The 23,355-nt window shown below is 31.0% G+C and overlaps 2 protein-coding genes across 4 annotated transcripts in view; one reads left to right on the forward strand and one right to left on the reverse strand.

Moving 5' to 3' along the window:
- ehd4 (EH-domain containing 4) overlaps positions 1–5,905 on the reverse strand; it is a 48,561-nt gene extending 42,656 nt beyond the window's left edge. Inside the window, exon 1 of the mRNA XM_061987675.1 lies at positions 5,676–5,905. Within this exon, the coding sequence (XP_061843659.1) occupies positions 5,676–5,905 (230 nt within the window). The remainder of the gene's footprint in view (positions 1–5,675) is intronic.
- The window catches only part of g2e3 (G2/M-phase specific E3 ubiquitin protein ligase), a 37,379-nt gene continuing 19,428 nt past the window's right edge, over positions 5,405–23,355 (forward strand). The window contains exons 1-3 of one of the 3 annotated variants that reach the window (XM_061987673.2): positions 5,405–5,782; positions 5,898–6,008; positions 15,920–16,040. In XM_061987673.2, coding sequence (XP_061843657.1) covers positions 15,986–16,040 — 55 coding nt within the window. In that variant the 5' untranslated portion in view covers positions 5,405–5,782; positions 5,898–6,008; positions 15,920–15,985. Of the gene's footprint in view, positions 5,783–5,897; positions 6,009–8,262; positions 8,541–15,919; positions 16,041–23,355 lie in introns of those variants that run through there. The other 2 variants (XM_061987674.2, XM_061987672.2) reach the window with 2 other exon arrangements.

The raw sequence follows: 23,355 nt of genomic DNA on the forward strand, positions 1-23,355 counted from the left end.
ATAATATATTCTAAAAATTGCCATAATTTTTACTGTAAAATTCTGTTGACTACACTACAATTGTTTTCCATAAAAATAACACATTATACTGTTTTTTATTTTTTGATAGTATGTTCTAAAGATTGCCATAATATTTACTGTAAAATTCCAGGGACTAAGTTGCCAGATTTTATCTGTAAAAGAATCACTAATTTTTACTGTAAAAAGCAGTCGACTCCGCCACGTTTTTTTTCCGTAAAAAAACAAACAGTGATACCGGTTTTCAATTTACGATATGTTCTAAAAATGTTTACTGTAAAATTCTGGGGACTAAGTTGCCAGATTTTATCTGTAAAAAATCACTAATTTTTACTGTAAAAAGCAGTCGACTCCGCCACGTTTTTTTTCGTAAAAAAACAAACAGTGATACCGGTTTTCAATTTACGATAAGTTCTAAAAATGTTTACTGTAAAATTCTGGGGACTAAGTTGCCAGATTTTATCTGTAAAAAATCACAAATTGTTACTGTAAAAAGCAGTCGACTCCGCCAGGTTTTTTTTTCGTAAAAAAACAAACAGTGATACCGGTTTTCAATTTACGATATGTTCTAAAAATGTTTACTGTAAAATCCTGGGGACTATTTGGCAAGATTTTATCTGAAAAAAATCACACATTTTTACTGTAAAAAGCAGTCGACTCCGCCACAATTTTTTTCGTAAAAAACAAACAGGGATACCGGTTTTCAATTTACGATACGTTCTAAAAATGTTTACTGTAAAATTCTGTCGACTAAAAAAACCGTGGTAAGGTTTTACAATTTACTGTAATATTTTGTAAACACACTGTATATTTTACAGTAAAATTCTGGGAACTAAGTTGCCATTTATCTGTAAAAAAAAATCACTGTAATTTTTACTATAAAATTCTGTCGACTACGATACCATTTTTTTCCAAAAAAAAAAATAGTTTTACTGTTTTTCAATGTACTATAATATATTTTAAAAATTGCCATAATTTTTACTGTAAAATTCTTTTGACTACGCTACCATTTTTTCCGTAAAAAACACCTGATACTGTTTTTAAATTTTCGATAACATGTTCTAAAGATTGCCATAGTATTTACTGTAAAATTCCAGGGACTAAGTTGGCAGTTTTTATCCGTAAAAAATCTTGTCATTTTTAGTCTAAAAAGCAGTCAACTACGCTACGTTTTTTCGTAAAAAAACAAACAGTGATACCGTTTTTCAATTTACTATATGTTCTAAAAATGTTTACTGTAAAATTCTGTCGACAACGATACCATTTTTTTCCGTAAAAAAAAACAGTGTTACTGTTTTTCAATTTAGGATAATATATTCCAAAAATTGCCATAATTTTTACTGTAAAATTCTGTTGACTACACTACCATTTATTCTGTAAAAAACACCTGATACTATTTTAAAATTTTCGATAACATGTCCTAAAGATTGCCATAATTTTTACTGCAAAACTCCGGGGACTAAGTTGGCAGTTTTTATCTGTAAAGAATCACTAATTTTTACTGTAAAAAGCAGTCGACTCCGCCACGTTTTTTCGTAAAAAACAAACAGTGATACCGGTTTTCAATTTACGATATGTTCTAAAAATGTTTACTGTAAAATTCTGTCGACTAGGATACCTTTTTTTTCCGTAAAAAAAAACAAGTCATAATGTTTTTCAATTTAAACAAATAAATAAATTTACGATAATATATTCTAAAAAGTGCCATAATTTTTACTGTAAAATTCTGTTGACTACACTACAATTATTTTCCATAAAAAAACACAGGATACTGTTTTTAAATTTTCGATAATATGTTCTAAAGATTGCCATTATATTTACTGTAAAATTCCGGGGACTAAGTTGCCAGATTTTATCTGAAAAAAATCACAAATTTTTACTGTAAAAAGCAGTCGACTCCGCCACGATTTTTTTCGTAAAAAACAAACAGTGATACCGGTTTTCAATTTACGATACGTTCTAAAAATGTTTACTGTAAAATTCTGTCGACTAAAAAAACCGTGGTAAGGTTTTACAATTTACTGTAATATTTTGAAAACACACTGTATATTTTACAGTAAAATTCTGGGAACTAAGTTGCCATTTATCTGTAAAAAAATCACGGTAATTTTTACTGTAAAATTCTGAAGACTACGATACCATTTTTTTCCCGTAAAAAAAACAGTTACCGTATACTGTTTTTCAATTTACGATAATATATTTTAAAAATTGCCATAATTTTTACTGTGAAATTCTGTTGACTATGCTACCATTTTTTTCCGTAAAAAACACCTGATACTGTTTTTAAATTTTCGATAACATGTCCTAAAGATTGCCATAATTTTTACTGCAAAATTCCGGGGACTAAGTTGGCAGTTTTTATCTGTAAAAAATCTGTCATTTTTACTCTAAAAAGCAGTCAACTACGCTACGTTTTGTCGTAAAAAACAAACAGCGATACCATTTTTCAATTTACTATATGTTCTAAAAATGTTTACTGTAAAATTCTGTCGACAACGATACCATTTTTTTCCGTAAAAAAAAACAGTGAAACTGTTTTTCAATTTAGGATAATATATTCCAAAAATTGCCATAATTTTTACTGTAAAATTCTGTTGACTACACTACCATTTTTTCCGTAAAAAACACCTTGTACTGTTTTAAAATTTTCGATAACATGTCCTAAAGATTGCCATAATTTTTACTGCAAAACTCCGGGGACTAAGTTGGCAGTTTTTATCTGTAAAGAATCACTCATTTTTACTGTAAAAAGCAGTCGACTCCGCCACGTTTTTTCGTAAAAAACAAACAGTGATACCGTTTTTCAATTTACGATATGTTCTAAAAATGTTTACTGTAAAATTCTGTCGACTACGATACCATTTTTTTCCGTAAAAAAAACCAAGTCATACTGTTTTTCAATTTACGATAATATATTCTAAAAATTGCCATAATTTCTACTGTAAAATTCTGTTGACTACACTACAATTGTTTTCCATAAAAATAACACATTATACTGTTTTTTATTTTTTGATAGTATGTTCTAAAGATTGCCATAATATTTACTGTAAAATTCCAGGGACTAAGTTGCCAGATTTTATCTGTAAAAGAATCACTAATTTTTACTGTAAAAAGCAGTCGACTCCGCCACGTTTTTTTTTCGTAAAAAAACAAACAGTGATACCGGTTTTCAATTTACGATATGTTCTAAAAATGTTTACTGTAAAATTCTGGGGACTAAGTTGCCAGATTTTATCTGTAAAAAATCACTAATTTTTACTGTAAAAAGCAGTCGACTCCGCCACGTTTTTTTTCGTAAAAAAACAAACAGTGATACCGGTTTTCAATTTACGATATGTTCTAAAAATGTTTACTGTAAAATTCTGGGGACTAAGTTGCCAGATTTTATCTGTAAAAAATCACAAATTGTTACTGTAAAAAGCAGTCGACTCCGCCAGGTTTTTTTTCGTAAAAAAACAAACAGTGATACCGGTTTTCAATTTACGATATGTTCTAAAAATGTTTACTGTAAAATCCTGGGGACTATTTGGCAAGATTTTATCTGAAAAAAATCACACATTTTTACTGTAAAAAGCAGTCGACTCCGCCACAATTTTTTTCGTAAAAAACAAACAGGGATACCGGTTTTCAATTTACGATACGTTCTAAAAATGTTTACTGTAAAATTCTGTCGACTAAAAAAACCGTGGTAAGGTTTTACAATTTACTGTAATATTTTGTAAACACACTGTATATTTTACAGTAAAATTCTGGGAACTAAGTTGCCATTTATCTGTAAAAAAAATCACTGTAATTTTTACTGTAAAATTCTGTCAACTACGATACAATTTTTTTTCCGTAAAAAAAAACAGTTATACTGTTTTTCAATGTACTATAATATATTTAAAAAATTGCCATAATTTTTACTGTAAAATTCTTTTGACTACGCTACCATTTTTTCCGTAAAAAACACCTGATACTGTTTTTAAATTTTCGATAACATGTTCTAAAGATTGCCATAATATTTACTGTAAAATTCCAGGGACTAAGTTGGCAGTTTTTATCTGTAAAAAATCTGTCATTTTTACTGTAAAAAGCAGTCGACTAAGCTACGTTTTTTCGTAAAAAAATAACTAAGTGATACCGTTTTTCAATTTACGATATGTTCTAAAAATGTTTACTGTAAAATTCTGTCGACTAAAAAAACCGTGGTAAGGTTTTACAATTTACTGTAATATTTTGTAAACACACTGTATATTTTACAGTAAAATTCTGGGAACTAAGTTGCCATTTATCTGTAAAAAAAATCACTAATTTTTACTGTAAAATTCTGTCGACTACGATACCATTTTCTTTCCGTAAAAAAAAAGTTACTGTTTTTCAATGTACTATAATATATTTTAAAAATTGCCATCATTTTTACTGTAAAATTATTTTGACTACGCTACCATTATTTTCCATTAAAAAAAAACAGGATACTGTTTTTAAATTTTCGATAATATGTTCTAAAGATTGCCATAATATTTACTGCAAAACTCCGGGGACTAAGTTGGCAGTTTTTATCTGTAAAAAATCTATGTCATTTTTACTCTAAAAAGCAGTCGACTAAGCTATGTTTTTTCGTAAAAAACAAACAGTGATACCGGTTTTCAATTTACGATATGTTCTAAAAATGTTTACTGTAAAATTCTGTCGACTACGATACCATTTTTTCCCGTAAAAAAAAAACAGTGATGCTGTTTTTCAATTTAGGACAATATATTCCAAAAATTGCCATAATTTTTACTGTAAAATTCTGTTGACTACACTACCATTTTTTCCGTAAAAAACACCTTATACTGTTTTGAAATTTTTGATAACAAAGATTGCCATAATTTTTACTGCAAAACTCCGGGGACTAAGTTGCCAGTTTTTATCTGTAAAAAAAATTACTAATTTTTACTGTAAAAAGCAGTCGACTCCGCCAGGTTTTTTCGTAAAAAAACAAACAGTGATACCGGTTTTCAATTTACGATATGTTCTAAAAATGTTTACTGTAAAATTCTGTCGACTAAAAAAACAGTGGTAAGGTTTTACAATTTACTGTAATATTTTGTAAACACACTGTCAAATTCTGGCGAGTTGACAGTTTTTGACTGTGAAATCTACAGACGTCTCACAAACAAATCCATTTTCTACCGCTTGTCCCTGGATATATTATTACTCGCTGTTTAAAGAGGGCAGCCATAACGAGTTCGACACCCCACCAAACTCCTGTTGGAAAACGGCTGATTTAACAGGTTCACGCCGATCGCGCTGCCCTTGTGCATTTCTACGACAGAGTGGACGTGGATTCTACGGTATTTACGTTCGCCGTCGCGTTCGGCGTGTACGTAATAAACACGCGCGGCGTCACTGTTGCCCTAACGTCCATTTGCTCTGATCTTCCCAGGCAGGAGTTTGCGGAAGTGCATCAAAGCGGGGCGTCGAGACGGCGACGCGACGGGATTCGAACTCGCGCTTCCCCGAGCACCTCGCAGAGTTTCCCGTCGCTCGAACGGCGCCGAATTGTCCGCCGTCGCCTCGTCCGACGTCGCCCCGTTCGCTCGACGCTCGAAAGCGCGCGCCGCGCCGACGTGGAAGGGGGCGAAGTGGAATGCGCGTGTTTCGCCGGGGAGTCCGGTGGGCGTAGTACGGACCTGATGAAGGTGGTCTTGCCGGTGGAGTACTGGCCCACCAGCAGCACCATGGGCTTGCTGTGGAAGTCGGCGGGCTCCAGGGCGGGACTGTGGAAGTCGTGGAAGAGGTAGGTCTCCTCCAGGGGGAGCAGCTTCTTGCTGTAGAGGCTCTGCAGACCCTCGGTCACCGTCTGGTACATCTCGCCCTCCTTGTTGCGGCCGCCCTGCTCCTGCTTCACCCAGCTGAACATGACCGACGGGAGGAAGCGGCGCCGCGGGGGAAAAGAGGAAGAAGATGACGGCGGCGGCGGCGGCCTGGCAAACAGCGACTGTGACTGCGGCACCTGAGGGCGGGTAGGCGGGTAGGCGGGAACGCGCCCCGGAGCGCGCACGCACACTGTCAGCGCTGACCTCACCTGCAGGCCCCGCCCCTCCCCTGCCAACGTCGCCAAAATAAAACGCTTTGTTCTTTTCCGTTGGAGGCTCTTATGTCACGTGACGAGAGACGCGTAGAACGTACTCGAATGTCACGTGACAAGAGAGTGGCGAAAAGTGGCGATTAAAGAAAGTCAGCCGCGATCTTTGGCGCTCCCTGCTGGGCAGTACAGGAAATGACCGCTTGCTGGCGATTACGCAACTTCCTCTTTGCTTCAAAACAAGGCTGAAACGATATAACTTTATCAACATTTTCAAAATAAAATCACACCATACAGGAAATGACAGCTTGTTCGCAATTACGCAACGTCCTCTTTGCTTCAAAACATGGCTGAAACTAAATAACTATCAACATTTTCAAAATAAAATCACACTATACAGGAAATGACAGCTTGCTGGCGATTACGCAACTTCCTCTTTGCTTCAAAACATGGCTGAAACGATATAACCGCATCAACATTTTCAAAATAAAATCACATCATATTAACGTCTATTCATCCATCCATTTTTCTATTTGTCCATATAAATATAAAATAATATGAATTATTGTTCAAAGGTAATTGTATATATTTTTATGTTAAATTTGATCCAAATATAGTTTTTTGTTCAACTTTACGCTACCATTTTTTTTCCCATAAAAAAACACCAGATACTGTTTTTCAATTTTCGATATGTTCTAAAGATTGACATCATTGTTACTGTATATATATATATATATATATATATATATATATATATATATATATATATATATATATATATATATATATATATATATATATATATGTATGTATATGTATATGTATGTATATGTATATATGTATATATGTATATATATATATATATATATATATATATATATATGTATATATATATATATATGTATATATATATATATATATACATATATATATATAAAAGTATTGTCATATTTATATGTCATATTTCTCATACGTATATATTTTATGTTGACTTTATTAACAAAAATAAATTATATGTATCTCATTTTGAAATATTCAAATAAAATAATATTATACCTATTTCTATGTTAAATCTAACAAATAATACCATATACATGTATGTATATGTATATGTGTACATATATATGTTTTTGTTAATTATATCTAACACATAATTACATATATATATATATATATATATATATATATATATATATATATATATATATATATATATATATATATATATATATATATATATATATATATATATAATTGTTATTATATAACTAAAACTATATTACAATTTCAAAAATGATATACATACATTTGCATGTATATATTTATATAAAATTAATTAGGTATAGCATAAAACATACATATAGTATTATTTAATCTCAATAGTTTAAAATAAAATACATGTAAACATTTATACATAACATTTATTTTTGTTGATAAATTTGAACAAAAAACAAATAAAAAATTACGTTAAAACATTTATAATAATATAACGCTACCATTTTTTTCCCATAAGAAAACACCAGATACTGTTTTTCAATTTTCGATATGTTCTAAAGATTGCCATAATTGTTACTGTATATATATATATATATATATATATATATATATATATATATATATATATATATATATATATATATATATATATATATATATATATATATGTCATATTTCTCATACGTATATATTTTATATTGACTTTATTAACAAAAATAAATTATATGTATCTCATTTTGAAATATTCAAATAAAAGAATATACCTATTTCTATGTTAAATCTAACAAATAATACCATATACATGTATGTATGTGTACATATATATGTTTTTGTTAATTATATCTAACACATAATTATATATATATATATATATATATATACATATATATATATATATATATATATATATATATATATATATATATATATATATATATATATATAATTGTTCAACCTAAATAACATATAAATTATACAACTAAAACTATATTACAATTTCAAAAATGATATACATACATTTGCATGTATATATTTATATAAGATTAATTAGGTTTAGCATAAAACATATATATATATAGTATTATTTAATCTGAATAGTTTAAAATAAAATACATATAAACATTTATACATAACATTTATTTTTGTTGATGAATTTGAACAAAAAACAAATAAAAACTACGTTAAAACATTTATAATAATATAATTATAATACATATATATATACCAAAATAATGTCAAAGAATAGACTTGTATTTCAAAAAGAAGTGCACAACACGGCTGCAGTCGGCAGGGGGCGCCAGCGATTGGGAAAGAAATGCAGCTCTGGCGAGAGAAAAGGAAGCGGAAGCGGAAATTACGTAATGTTTCTGCGGAGAGGGAAATTCAAAAGTGGTCGTCGTCAGTAAACAAAACATTTTTAAAAAGGTCCACGAAAAATGGCTGCAAAGTGACAACTTAAATCCCGAATGTCAAAGTAGGTTGTTTTTTTCTCCACACTATTTTAACGGTAACTTTGGTCAGAAGCGTTGTTCTTGTGTCTTCTCTTATGTTAGCTAGCATGGACACCGGCCGTCCGTTAGCTTCCCTTTTTACTCACAAATGTCACTTTTTCACTCTTTTATTCGTCCTTTAGCAAATATACATTCTTATTTCATCCTGTTTTTACCAAGTACAACAAAGAAGAACGTAATATTATTGATATACATGACACTAAATTAAATTATTATTATTGTATATATTGTGTGTATATCTATCCATTTTCTACCGCTTGTCCCTTTTGGGGTCGCGGGGGGTGCTGGAGCCTATCTCAGCTGCATTCGTATATATATTTATCTATTTTTTTAGTGATTATTTTCCAATAATAACATATTAATATATGTTTGTTGACTATTTTTATTTTATTATTCCATCCATCCATCCATTTTCTACCGCTTGTCCCTTTCGGGGTCGCGGGGGGTGCTGGAGCCTATCTCAGCTGCATTAATATGTATATTTATCTATTTTTTTTAGTGATTATCTTCCAATAATTACATATTAATATATGTTTGACGATTTATATTTTATTATTGAGTATTTATATTTTTATGTGTATTTTATTGACTATATATATATTCATTAAATATTTATATGGTGGGGTCGCGGGGGGTGCTGGAGCCTATCTCAGCTGCGTTCGTATATATATTTATCTCTTTTTTTGTGATTATTTTCCAATAATTACATATTAATATATGTTTATTGAGTATTTTTTTATTGAGTATTTTATTTGTATGTGTATTTTATTAACTATATATCCATCCATCCATCCATTTTTTCTACCGCTTATTCCCTTTGGGGTCGCGGGAGGTGATGGAGCCTATCTCAGCTGCATTAATATATATATATTTATCTTTTTTTTTTTTTGTGATTATCTTCCAATAATTACATATTAATATATGTTTGTTGACTATTTATATTTTATTATTGAGTATTTATATTTTTATGTGTATTTTATTGACTATATATATATATTCATTAAATATTTATATGGTGGTTGTTTTGCAGATACAATTATTATATTAAATAGGGGTGTAACGGTACACAAAAATGTCGGTTCGGTACGTACCTCGGTTTAGAGGTCACGGTTCGGTACAGTAAGAAAACAACAAAATATAAATTTTTGGGTTATTTATTTACCAAATTTGCAAAATTTTCTACCAAAAATTTTTTTTTTTGTGTAATATTTGATGTGAAGTAATGGGAACCTTGGATAGGTTAATAATTCATAATAACATTGATTTTGATTCAATATTATGTTTTGAGCAATGACAGTTTGAAAGAAAAAAAACAGCTTAGTTTTATTAGTCAACATTGCAACTTTTTCTAAATTACATTTAACCTTTTAAACTTTTTTATTTCACTTTTGTTATGTTTTTGTTTATTTGAATAGTATTTTTAGAATGTGCTGTGGGCCTTTAAAACTTTTGACACCCCTGCTATAGATAATAAAAAATTAAATGTGATAAATCTATGGATGAAAAGCAGAGCCTGGCGACGCATGCGCGTTTATCATAACTCTCTCTCTCTCTCTGTCTCTGCCCCTCCCTCACCAATGCTGCTGTTTGTTTTGTTTTTAACCCCTTCATAACCCTGAACGTACATTGAAAATACATCCAACCCTAACTCAAAATGCCGGACATTTGAGGCATTTAAGAAACTCCGCCCTGACAGCTCCGCAAAAGAGGACATGTCCGGTGAAAAGAGGACGTATGGTCAGTCTATCCTAGCCCGTTAGCTGCTAGCATGCCGTGTGTTGTGCCTCGGTGTGCATTGTTTACACAACGTACGTTACGCGACTTAATATGTCTGTGTGGAAACTCGTTCGGTACACCTCCGAACCGAACCGGAACACCCGTACCGAAACGGTTCAATACAAATACACGTACCGTTACACCCCTACTATATATATATATTCTCTAAATATTTACCGTATTTTTCGGACTATAAGTCACAGTTTTTTTCATAGTTTGGGTACGACTTATACTCAGGAGCGACTTATGTGTGAAATGATTAACACATTATAATATTATTGATGTCATTCACGTAAGAGATTATTTTCGGGACTTTTGCCCACTTTTCCAACTTTTTCCCCCACTCACAGTGCGACTTTGCTGGGTGGGTTCTGGACATGTCGGGCACCCCCGGATTCTGTTGGGACGCGGCGGGACTTGTGGGACTCGAACCTGGGTGTGATTTTTGATCTTTTTCGGGACTTTTGCCCACTTTTCCAACTTTTTCCCCCACTCACAGTGCGACTTTGCTGGGTGGGTTCTGGACATGTCGGGCACCCCCGGATTCTGTTGGGACGCGGCGGGACTTGTGGGACTCGAACCTGGGTGTGATTTTTGATCTTTTTCGGGACTTTTGCCCACTTTTCCAACTTTTTCCCCCACTCACAGTGCGACTTTGCTGGGTGGGTTCTGGACATGTCAGGCACCCCCGGACTCTGGTGGAACGCGGCGGGACTTGTGGGACTCTAACCTGGGTGTGATTTTTGATCAATTTCGGGACTTTTGCCCACTTTTCCAACTTTTTCCCCCACTCACAGTGCGACTTTGCTGGGTGGGTTCTGGACATGTCGGGCACCCCCGGACTCTGTTGGGACGCGGCGGGACTTGTGGGACTCGAACCTGGGTGTGATTTTTGATCTTTTTCGGGACTTTTGCCCACTTTTCCAACTTTTTCCCCCACTCACAGTGCGACTTTGCTGGGTGGGTTCTGGACATGTCAGGCACCCCCGGACTCTGTTGGGACGCGGCGGGACTTGTGGGACTCGAACCTGGGTGTGATTTTTGATCTTTTTCGGGACTTTTGCCCACTTTTCCAACTTTTTCCCCCACTCACAGTGCGACTTTGCTGGGTGGGTTCTGGACATGTCAGGCACCCCCGGATTCTGTTGGGACGCGGCGGGACTTGTGGGACTCGAACCTGGGTGTGATTTTTGATCTTTTTCGGGACTTTTGCCCACTTTTCCAACTTTTTCCCCCACTCACAGTGTGACTTTGCTGGGTGGGTTCTGGACATGTCGGGCACCCCCGGACTCTGTTGGGACGCGGCGGGACTTGTGGGACTCGAACCTGGGTGTGATTTTTGATCTTTTTCGGGACTTTTGCCCACTTTTCCAACTTTTTCCCCCACTCACAGTGCGACTTTGCTGGGTGGGTTCTGGACATGTCAGGCACCCCCGGACTCTGGTGGAACGCGGCGGGACTTGTGGGACTCTAACCTGGGTGTGATTTTTGATCAATTTTGGGACTTTTGCCCACTTTGAAACAAAAACCTCTATGTAGGTCTGACTTACACCTACCTTTCATAATTGTACATCCTCGGGCAAAAATCAACAGGAAGTTGGCAATTCCCCCTTCAAGACAAAAAAGTACAGAAAACAGTCACTTTTGCCTCTTTGAGCTGTAATTTGACCCCCTTAACATGCTTCAAAACTCACCGAACTGAACACACACATCAGGACTGGCAAAAATTGTGATCTAATAAAAAAAACCTAACCCAAAATCTCAAAATTGTGCTCTAGCGCAATTTTTTAATAAAACGCAAAAAAAACTGCTCCTCGGGAGAAACAAATGACAAAACTGCCTGTAACTCCCACTGGGAAGGTCGGAGAGACATGAAACAAAAACCTCTATGTAGGTCTCACTTAGACCTACATTTCATACATTGACAACAACCAGCAAAAATCAACAGGAAGTTTGCTATTCCCCCTTCAAAACAATTTTTTTGTAAAAACCGGTCACCTTCCTTCAAAAACGAACTCCTCTGAGCGCGTTTGTCGTTACGCCTTCAAACTAACACAGGAGAGAGATTGAACCCTTGTGATTACAATGACAGAAGCGCTTTTTTTATAACTGCTCCGGTTTTGATTTTATGACCCTTCAAAGACCCGCTGCGCTGATGCTTTTGCGCTGCTGTTTTTTTAAGATGGCTGCTTAAAAGCAGGAAGCACCAACGTGCCCACACAATGCAGACAAGGTAGGTACACTAGACAAAAGTCTTGGGACACTTCAGACTAAAAGTAGACAAAAGTATTGGGACACTTATGACTATCACTGGACAAAAGTATTGGGACAGTTAGGACTAGCACCTGCCAAATACGCGGGCCCGACCAATGCTGCTTGCAGCTTTAATTTTAAATTGCCTTTCAAATGTCTATTCTTGCTGTTGGCTTTTATCTAGGGCTGCAACTAACGATTAATTTGATAATCAATTAATCTGTCGATTATTAAATCGATTAATAATCGGATAAAAGATACAAACTCCATTTCTATCCTTTCCAGTATTTTATTGGGGGGAAAAAACAGCATACTGGCACCATACTTACTTTGATTATTGTTTCTCAGCTGTTTGTACATGTTGCAGTTTATAAATAAAGGTTTATAAAAAATAAAAATAAAAATGCCTCTGCGCATAGCATAGATCCAACGAATCGATGACTAAATTAATCGGCAACTATTTTTATAATCGATTAGTTGTTGCAGCCCTAGTTTTATCAAATAAATTTCCCCAAAAAATGCGACTTGTATGTGTTTTTTTCCTTCTTTATTATGCATTTTCGGCCGGTGCGACTTATACTCCGAAAATACGGTATATATTTATCTATTTTTTTAGTTATTATTTTCCAATAATTACATATTAATATATATGTGTTGACTATTTATATTTTATTATTGAGTATTTATATTTGTATGTGTATTTTATTGACTATATATTAGGGGTGTAACGGTACACAAACATTTTGGTTCGATACGTACCTCGGTTTAGAGGTCACGGTTCGGTTCATTTTCGGTACAGTAAGAGAACAACAAAATATAAATTTTTTGGTTATTTATTTACCAAATTTGTAAACAATGACTTTATCCGTTTAACATTGGGAACACTATAATAATTCTGCCCACGTTAATCAACATTAAACTGCCTCCAGTTGTTGCTCAGATTAAATAAAATGACAAAACTTTTGTTCTACATATAAAAAGTGCAACATTAAACAGTTTCAAGTAAGGCTGCAGCTAACGATTATTTTTCTATCGATTAATCTATAGATTATTTTTTCGATTAATCGGTTAATCTATAGATTATTTTTCGATTAATCTATAGATTATTTTTCCTTTTACCGATTATTTTTTTTATTTAAAATGAAGATGAAAAAATAAATGTAGGCCAGTTTTTTCAAAAGGCATGGCTTTTATTTACAAAAAAAAAAGTATGGCCACTCAGTCAACATTGACAACAACATGACAAAATATTCTGTAACAATGTAAACATTTAACAAAATTAAAAGTAGCTTATTTGCTTTTAATGTGCAAATATAAAAGTAAACATCCAGTGCAAATCTTAATATTCTGCAATAGTATAAGCATTTCAAAAGTAAAAGTATTGCTTATTTTGCTTTAAAATGTGCAAAAATAAAGATAAACATCCAATTCAAAAAAGTGCAAAACGGAAATATTCTGTAACAACAGTGTAAACATTTCAACAAAAGTAAAAGTATTGCTTATTTGCTAAAATGTGCAAAAATAAAGATAAACATCCAATACAAAAAAGTGCAAAACGAAATATTCTGTAACAGTGTAAACATTTCAACAAAAGTAAAACTTTTGCTTATTTTGCTTAATAACACAACAATGATAGTATGATTAAAGTGAAAGTTAATTGTTCGTTTGTATATAGTATACGTAATTGTTAATGTTGTAAAAGGTATTTGCACAACTAATTAACGTTAGCGTTAAAGAGGAGCGCGTCTTTGTAAACACTGAACAGGCACGCCAAACGCTCCTCTCAGAGCGAAACGGTGCTTTAGTTTATGAATTTACAACGCAGATACAAATGACACATTCATGTTTTTGTGTAATGATGACAACGTATACTCACACGGACGATTGACTAGTTGATGGTGATGGCAAGAACGCTGCCGTTGTGCTGCTATGATAGGCCATTTCCGCTCGACACAGTGTGCATACAACAACATTATTAGCAGAGGTGGGTAGAGTAGCCAGAAATTGTACTCAAGTAAGAGTACTGTTACTTTAGAGATTTATTACTCAAGTAAAAGTAAGGAGTAGTCACCCAAATATTTACTTGAGTAAAAGTAAAAAGTATGTTGTGAAAAAACTACTCAAGTACTGAGTAACATACACACACATATCATATATATATATATATATATATATATATATATATATATATATATATATATATATATATATATATATATGTGTGTATATATATATATACACACACACACACACACATATATATATATATATACACATATATATATATATATATATACATACATTGATATATACAGTATATAATTTATATTTATTTATTTTGCCGTTTTTGTTTACATGTTAAAGATGTTTTAATAATTATACATGCATGTTTAACATATAGATTCCTTTCTTTCATGAAGACAAGAATATAAGTTGGTGTATTACCTGATGCTGATGACTGCTCGCACCGCTCGCATCGTCTGCTTTGCGCTCCGCCATGACGGTAGTGTGACGTAAATATGCGACACGTCGACGAACAAAAACGTCCTCGACGTATTTACGTAACCGATGACGTCGACTACGTCGACGCGTCGTTTCAGCCGTAGTTTCAAGTCAACTCATCATGCTTAATTTATTACAGCATTTGGGAAGCCTGTAGTTGATTTTTATTATGTAAATGTTATATTTGTATCAACATGTGATAGCAGGGACCCTGCCATTCAAAACTAGGCTGCTGCATTACTAATGATTCATGTAACTATAGCTGGAAAAAATAGGAGAGACTATTCATCCCTGAACACTATGGAGTTCATGTAGGCTTTATGATGCAGTTGCATTATTATATCAACTATCAGAGACAGAAACTCTTCATTTAACATAGTGTCCTTTTTTGCTGCTTCAACACAACTCAATCAACACAGAAAAAGGTAAAGTGAAATAACAGACAGACAGGGCTTTGCTGTCCGTAACACTAACACACACCGCAAAATGAGCTAACGTTACGCTAAAAGCGACTGCAAGTGAGCTGAGATGCCTTTTATGTTTCTAGAAGGTCAACGGTCTCATAGTGATGTTACTAGTAGTTGACTGGGAGGTGTTTATTATCATTTGGGGAGAGTCTACTTAATATGTGGAAACTCGTTCGGTACACCTCCGAACCGTACCGAAACGGTTCAATACAAATACACGTACCGTTACACCCCTAATAAATATATATTCTTTAAATATTTATATGATTGTTTTGCAGATACAATTATTATATTAAGATGTTTTCTTAATATTGATGTTTTCTTATATGATTTCTATTACGCAGGACACCCGGCATCTGGTCTGATTTTTTTGGGGACCAAGGTGACTTTTGACACATTCTTTGACCGGCATGAAGAGAGTCCGACACTCGCGGGGAGGGACCGGCGGCAAATTGGAAAATGAGTGTGAGTGATGAACATAACTATAACTAGATGAGGTGTGAATGCTTCAATGCTGAAGTTGAACTGAAATGCTGACAGAATGTAGGAAGAATGGTTTGAATGTCAAAGAGTTTGAATTTCCAGGAAAAACGGAATTTGGTTTGGAACTCGGGAACGTGTTAGTTTGATTGTCTAGACCAGGGGTGCTCACACTTTTTCTGCAGGCGAGCTACTTTTCAATTGATCAAGTCGTGGGGATCTACCTCATTCATATATATAACTTATATTTACTTATTTATGAAACATATGTTTTTGTTAACAAGTTAAAGGTGTTTAATGATAATACAAGCATGTTTAACACATATACCGTATTTTCCGCACCATAAGGCGCCCTGGGTTATAAGCCGCGCCTTCAATGAACGGCATATTTCAAAACTTTGTCCACCTATAAGCCGCCCCGTGTTATAAGCCGCATCTAACTGCGCTAAAGGAATGTCAAAAAAACAGTCAGATAGGTCAGTCAAACTTTAATAATATATTAAAAACCAGCGTGATGTGGGCGCGCATGGAGTCGTATATCAACATGGACGGAGCTGCGTGAAAAAAGCCACCCGGCCTCTTCGCGTAAACTTCCCTTAACCACTCGCTCATCTTTTCTTCATCCATCCATCCCTTCGAGTTAGCTTTTATGATGACGCCGGCTGGAAAGGTCTCTTTTGGCAAGGTCTTCCTTTTGAATATCACCATGGGTGGAAGTTTCTGGCCATTAGCATGGCAAGCTAGAACCACAGTGAAGGATGACTTCTCATTCCCTGTGGTGCGAATATTCACCGTACGTGCTCCCGTTGTATCCACAGTGCGGTTCACAGGAATATCAAAAGTCAGTGGAACCTCGTCCATGTTGATAATGTTCTCTGGCCGGATCTTTTTTTCAGCTATCTTGTTTTTACAATATGCACGGAAAGTAGCCAGCTTTTCTTGAAAGTCTTTAGGCAGTTGCTGTGAAATAGTAGTCCGTGTGCGGATGGAGAGATTGCGTCTTTTCATGAACCGGAAACCTGTCGCTTAGTAGGAGCCATTTTGTGGTCTTTACAGATGTAAACACACAAAGGAAATTAAACGTAATATCCGCGCGCTTCTTCTTCTTCTACGGGGGCGGGTGGTTGCTTACAGTAGAAGAAGAAGCGCTTCCTGTTCTATGGGGGCGGGTGCTTACCTTGGCGGTTGCTTGCGTAGAAGAAGAAGCACTTCCTCTTCTACGGGGAAAAAAGATGGCGGCTGTTTACCGTAGTTGCGAGACCGAAACTTTATGAAAATGAATCTTAATATTAATCCATATATAAAGCGCACCGGGTTATAAGCCGCACTGTCAGCTTTTGAGTAAATTTGTGGTTTTTAGGTGCGGCTAATAGTGCAGAAAATACGGTAGTTAATATTGTTAATACGTTAAAGGTGTTTAAAGATAACGCAAGCATGTTTAACACGTATAGTTAATATTGTTAACAAGTTAAAGATGTTTAATGATAATGCAAGCATGTTTAACACATATAGTTAATATTGTTAATAAATTAAAGGTGTTAAATGATAATACAAGAATGTTTAACACATAGTTAATATTGTTAACAAGTTAAAGGTGTTTAAAGATAATGCAAGCATGTTTAACGCTTATAGTTAATATTGGTAATAAGTTAAAGGTGTTTAAAGATAATACGAGCATGTTTAACCCTTATAGTTAATATTGGTAATAAGTTAAAGGTGTTTAAAGATAATACAAGCATGTTTAACACATATAATTAATATTGTTAACAAGTTAAAGGTGTTTAAAGATAATACAAGCATGTTTAACACGTTTAGTTAATATTGGTAATAAGTTAAAGGTGTTTAAAGATAATACAAGCATGTTTAACACATATAGTTAATATTGTTAACAAGTTAAAGGTGTTTAAAGATAATACAAGCATGTTTAACCCATATAGTTAATATTGTTAACAAGTTAAAGGTGTTTAAAGATAATACAAGCATGTTTAACACATATAGATTCCTTTCTTTCACGAAGACAAGAACATAAGTTGGTGTATTACCTGATTCTGATGACTTGCATTGATTGGAATCAGACAGTGGTGCTGATAAGGTCCGCATTTTCGAATGGAGGAGAAAAAAGTCCTCCTTTCTGTCCAATACCACATGAAAGTGGTTGGTTTTTGGCATCTTATTTGTCCAGCTTCCGTACTCCTTTGTATACACTTTACAAGAAATACATTGTTGGCAAACTCCGTAGCTTGCTAGCTTGTGCACGCCAGCTTTCTGAGACTCTTATTTTGGTAGCGCAAGCAGGATGAAGCAGAGCTTTTATTGTGCAACTGTGCAGTCGGTCTTTGGAGTTTTGACGACAGGTACGGCGCCAGAGTCTGTTGAAATAAAGTGTTTCTCGCCTTCCAGTCGGTAATTTTAATGAGCTGGCAGCAGCCAGCGTCATCTCAGAAGACCCTCGGGTGCCGTGAATGTCAATCAAGTGACCAAAGTGACGTCATAGTGAAGATTTATGATCGCTCATTTTTAGGACTATTTTTTTAATGCCTGGCTGGTGATCGACTGACACACCCTCCGAGATCGACCGGTAGCTCGCGATCGACGTAATGAGCACCCCTGGTCTAGGATGAGTGGAATGTGTTGATGTTGGAATGGTTTGAATACGTTGGAAAATGGGGGAACTGTTCAAGTTGGAAAAATGTTCCATTCATTCCAATGGGGAACTTCCTGGAAATCTGGGGGAAATGATCAGGAGCATGAATGAGCTGAATTGGTCGGTGTTGGAATTGTTTAAATCGGTCAAGAAATGTTGAAGTAGTACCAGTTTTTTTCATTAAAAAATAGTATTACGGAATTTCCGGGAAACCGGGAATTTTTTAAAGTTCTTAAACCAACTTGTTTTTTTGTCCTGACTAAGAGGAATGTTTGGATGGTGGAACGGTTGAAGTGGGTCGAAAAATGTGGGAGGAGTAGTCGCCAGAAAAAAGGGTGAAAAAGGTGTTTGGAAAAAATGGGAATTTTGGGAATTCCTGGAATTTTTTGGAACTTGGAAAAATTAGAGTTTGAATTTCCAGGATGGTGGAATGGTTTGAATAGGTTGAAAAATGTGGAATTGTTTTTATTTTTATTTAATAGAACAAAATAGTTTTTAGTTGTATTTATAAAAAAAATATTTTTTTTAAGACTGGCAGGTTTTTTTTGTATTAAAATGAATGTAATTATAAAATTATTGTTTTGCTGCTTTATACATGTTCTAAATTGTCAGTTTTTATCTAAAAAAAAGATTTTCATTTTATTAATCGATTAAAAAAATTATATAAAATAAATATAGAATTGTCAGTTTTTATCTAAAAAAGATTTTCATATTATTCATCGATTTAATAAAAATAAAATAAATATAAACAATTTTTTAAATGGAAATTAATGTAATTTAATAAATACATATAATTTTATTTATTTGGATATTTATATATAGTTTTGGCAATGGAAAAAATATATATTCTTTTCTTTTATACATTTATTCCAAAAGTGTTTTTATGACTGGCAGGTTTTGTTTGTTTTTATTAAAATTAATGTAGTTATAAAATTATTGTTTTGGTTATTTATGTATTTATACATGTTCTAAATTGTCAGTTTTTATCTAAAAAAAAGATTTTCATTTTATTAATCGATTAAAAAAATTATATAAAATTGTCAGTTTTTATCTAAAAAAGATTTTCATTTTATTCATTGATTTAATCAAAATAAAATAAATATAAACAATTTTTTTTAATGGAAATTAATGTAATTTAATAAATACATATCATTTTATTTATTTGGTTATTTATATATAATTTTTGCAATGGAAAAAATATATATTCTTTTCTTTTATACATTTATTCCAAAAGTGTTTTTATGACTGGCAGGTTTTGTTTGTTTTTAGTAAAATTAATGTAGTTATAAAATTATTGTTTTGGTTATTTATGTATTTATACATGTTCTAAATTGTCAGTTTTTATCTAAAAAAAAGATTTTCATTTTATTAATTGATTAAAAAAATTATATAAAATTGTCAGTTTTTATCTAAAAAAGATTTTCATTTTATTCATCGATTTAATAAAAATAAAATAAATATAAACAATTTTTTAAATGGAAATTAATGTAATTTAATAAATACATATAATTTTATTTATTTGGATATTTATATATAATTTTGGCAATGGAAAAAATATATATTCTTTTCTTTTATACATTTATTCAAAAGAGTGTTGTTATGACTGGCAGGTTTTGTTTGTTTTTATTAAAATTAATGTAGTTATAAAATTATTGTTTTGGTTATTTATGTATTTATACATGTTCTAAATTGTCAGTTTTTATCTAAAAAAGGATTTTCATTTTATTAATCGATTACAAAAATTATATAAAATAAATATACAATTGTCAGTTTTTATCTAAAAAAGATTTTCATTTTATTCATCGATTTAATAAAAATAAAATAAATATAAACAATTTTTTTAATGGAAATTAATGTAATTTAATATATACATATCATTTTATTTATTTGGTTATTTATATATAATTTTTGCAATGGAAAAAATATATATTATGTTCTTTTATACATTTATTCCAAAAGTGTTTTAATGACTGGCAGGTTTTGTTTGTTTTTAGTAAAATTAATGTAGTTATAAAATTATTGTTTTGGTTATTTATGTATTTATACATGTTCTAAATTGTCAGTTTTTATCTAAAAAAAGATTTTCATTTTATTAATCGATTAAAAAAATTATATAAAATTGTCAGTTTTTATCTAAAAAAGATTTTAATTTTATTCATCGATTTAATCAAAATAAAATAAATATAAACAATTTTTTAAATGGAAATTAATGTAATTTAATAAATACATATTTTATTTATTTGGATATTTATATATAATTTTGGCAATGGAAAAAATATATATTCTTTTCTTTTATACATTTATTCAAAAGAGTGTTGTTATGACTGGCAGGTTTTGTTTGTTTTTATTAAAATTAATGTAGTTATAAAATTATTGTTTTGGTTATTTATGTATTTATACATGTTCTAAATTGTCAGTTTTTATCTAAAAAAAGATTTTCATTTTATTAATCGATTAAAAAAATTATATAAAATAAATATAGAACTGTCAGTTTTTATCTAAAAAAGATTTTCATTTTATTCATCGATTTAATACAAATAAAATAAATATAAAACATTTTTTAATGGAAATTAATGTAATTTAATAAATACATATCATTTTATTTATTTGGTTATTTATATATATTTTTTGCAATGGAAAAAAAATATATTCTTTTCTTTTATACATTTATTCCAAAAGTGTTTTTATGACTGGCAGGTTTTGTTTGTTTTTAGTAAAATTAATGTAGTTATAAAATTATTGTTTTGGTTATTTATGTATTTATACATGTTCTAAATTGTCAGTTATTATCTAAAAAAAAGATTTTCATTTTATTCATCGATTTAAAAAATTATGTAAAATAAATATAAAATTGTCAGTTTTTATCTAAAAAAGATTTTCATTTTATTCATCGATTTAATACAAATAAAATAAATATAAACCATTTTTTTAATGGAAATTAATGTAATTTAATAAATACATATCATTTTATTTATTTGGTTATTTATATATAATTTTTGCAATGGAAAAAATATATATTCTTTTCTTTTATACATTTATTCCAAAAGTGTTTTTATGACTGGCAGGTTTTGTTTGTTTTTAGTAAAATTAATGTAGTTATAAAATTATTGTTTTGGTTATTTATGTATTTATACATGTTCTAACTTGTCAGTTTTTATCTAAAAAAAGATTTTCATTTTATTAATCGATTAAAAAAATTATATAAAATTGTCAGTTTTTATCTAAAAAAGATTTTCATTTTATTCATCGATTTAATCAAAATAAAATAAATATAAACAATTTTTTTAATGGAAATTAATGTAATTTAATAAATACATATTTTATTTATTTGGATATTTATATATAATTTTGGCAATGGAAAAAATATATATTCTTTTCTTTTATACATTTATTCCAAAAAGTGTTTTTATGACTGGCAGGTTTTGTTTGTTTTTATTAAAATTAATGTAGTTATAAAATTATTGTTTTGGTTATTTATGTATTTATACATGTTCTAAATTGTCAGTTTTTATCTAAAAAAAGATTTTCATTTTATTCATTGATTAAAAAAATTATGTAAAATAAATATAGAATTGTCAGTTTTTATCTAAAAAAGATTTTCATTTTATTCATCGATTTAATAAAAATAAATATAAACAATTTTTTTAATGGAAATTAATGTAATTTAATAAATACATATCATTTTATTTATTTGAATATTTATATATAATTTTGGCAATGGAAAAAATATATATTCTTTACTTTTATACATTTATTCCAAAAAGTGTTTTTATGACTGGCAGGTTTTGTTTGTTTTTATTAAAATTAATGTAGTTATAAAATTATTGTTTTGGTTATTTATGTATTTATACATGTTCTAAATTGTCAGTTTTTATCTCAAAAAAGATTTTCATTTTATTAATCGATTAAAAAAATTATGTAAAATAAATATAAAATTGTCAGTTTTTATCTAAAAAAGATTTTCATTTTATTCATCGATTTAATAAAAATAAAATAAATATAAACAATTTTTTAATGGAAATTAATGTAATGTAATAAATACATATAATTTTATTTATTTTGTTATTTATATATAATTTTTGCAATGGAAACAATATATATTATTTTCTTTTATACATTTATTCCAAAAAGTGTTTTTATGACTGGCAGGTTTTGTTTGTTTTTAGTAAAATTAATGTAGTTATAAAATTATTGTTTTGGTTATTTATGTATTTATACATGTTCTAAATTGTCAGTTTTTATCTTAAAAAAGATTTTCATTTTATTAATCGATTAAAAAAATTATATAAAATTGTCAGTTTTTATCTAAAAAAGATTTTCATTTTATTCATCGATTTAATCAAAATAAAATAAATATAAACAATTTTTTTAATGGAAATTAATGTAATTGAATAAATACATATAATTTTATTTATTTGGATATTTATATATAATTTTGGCAATGGAAAAAAAAAATATTCTTTTCTTTTATACATTTATTCAAAAGAGTGTTTTTATGACTGGCAGGTTTTGTTTGTTTTTATTAAAATTAATATAGTTATAAAATTATTGTTTTGGTTATTTATGTATTTATACATGTTCTAAATTGTCAGTTTTTATCTAAAAAAAAAGATTTTCATTTTATTCGTCGATTTAAAAAATTATGTAAAATAAATA

This window comes from Nerophis lumbriciformis, linkage group LG26, assembly GCF_033978685.3.
Source record: "Nerophis lumbriciformis linkage group LG26, RoL_Nlum_v2.1, whole genome shotgun sequence".
Lineage (NCBI taxonomy): Eukaryota > Metazoa > Chordata > Actinopteri > Syngnathiformes > Syngnathidae > Nerophis > Nerophis lumbriciformis.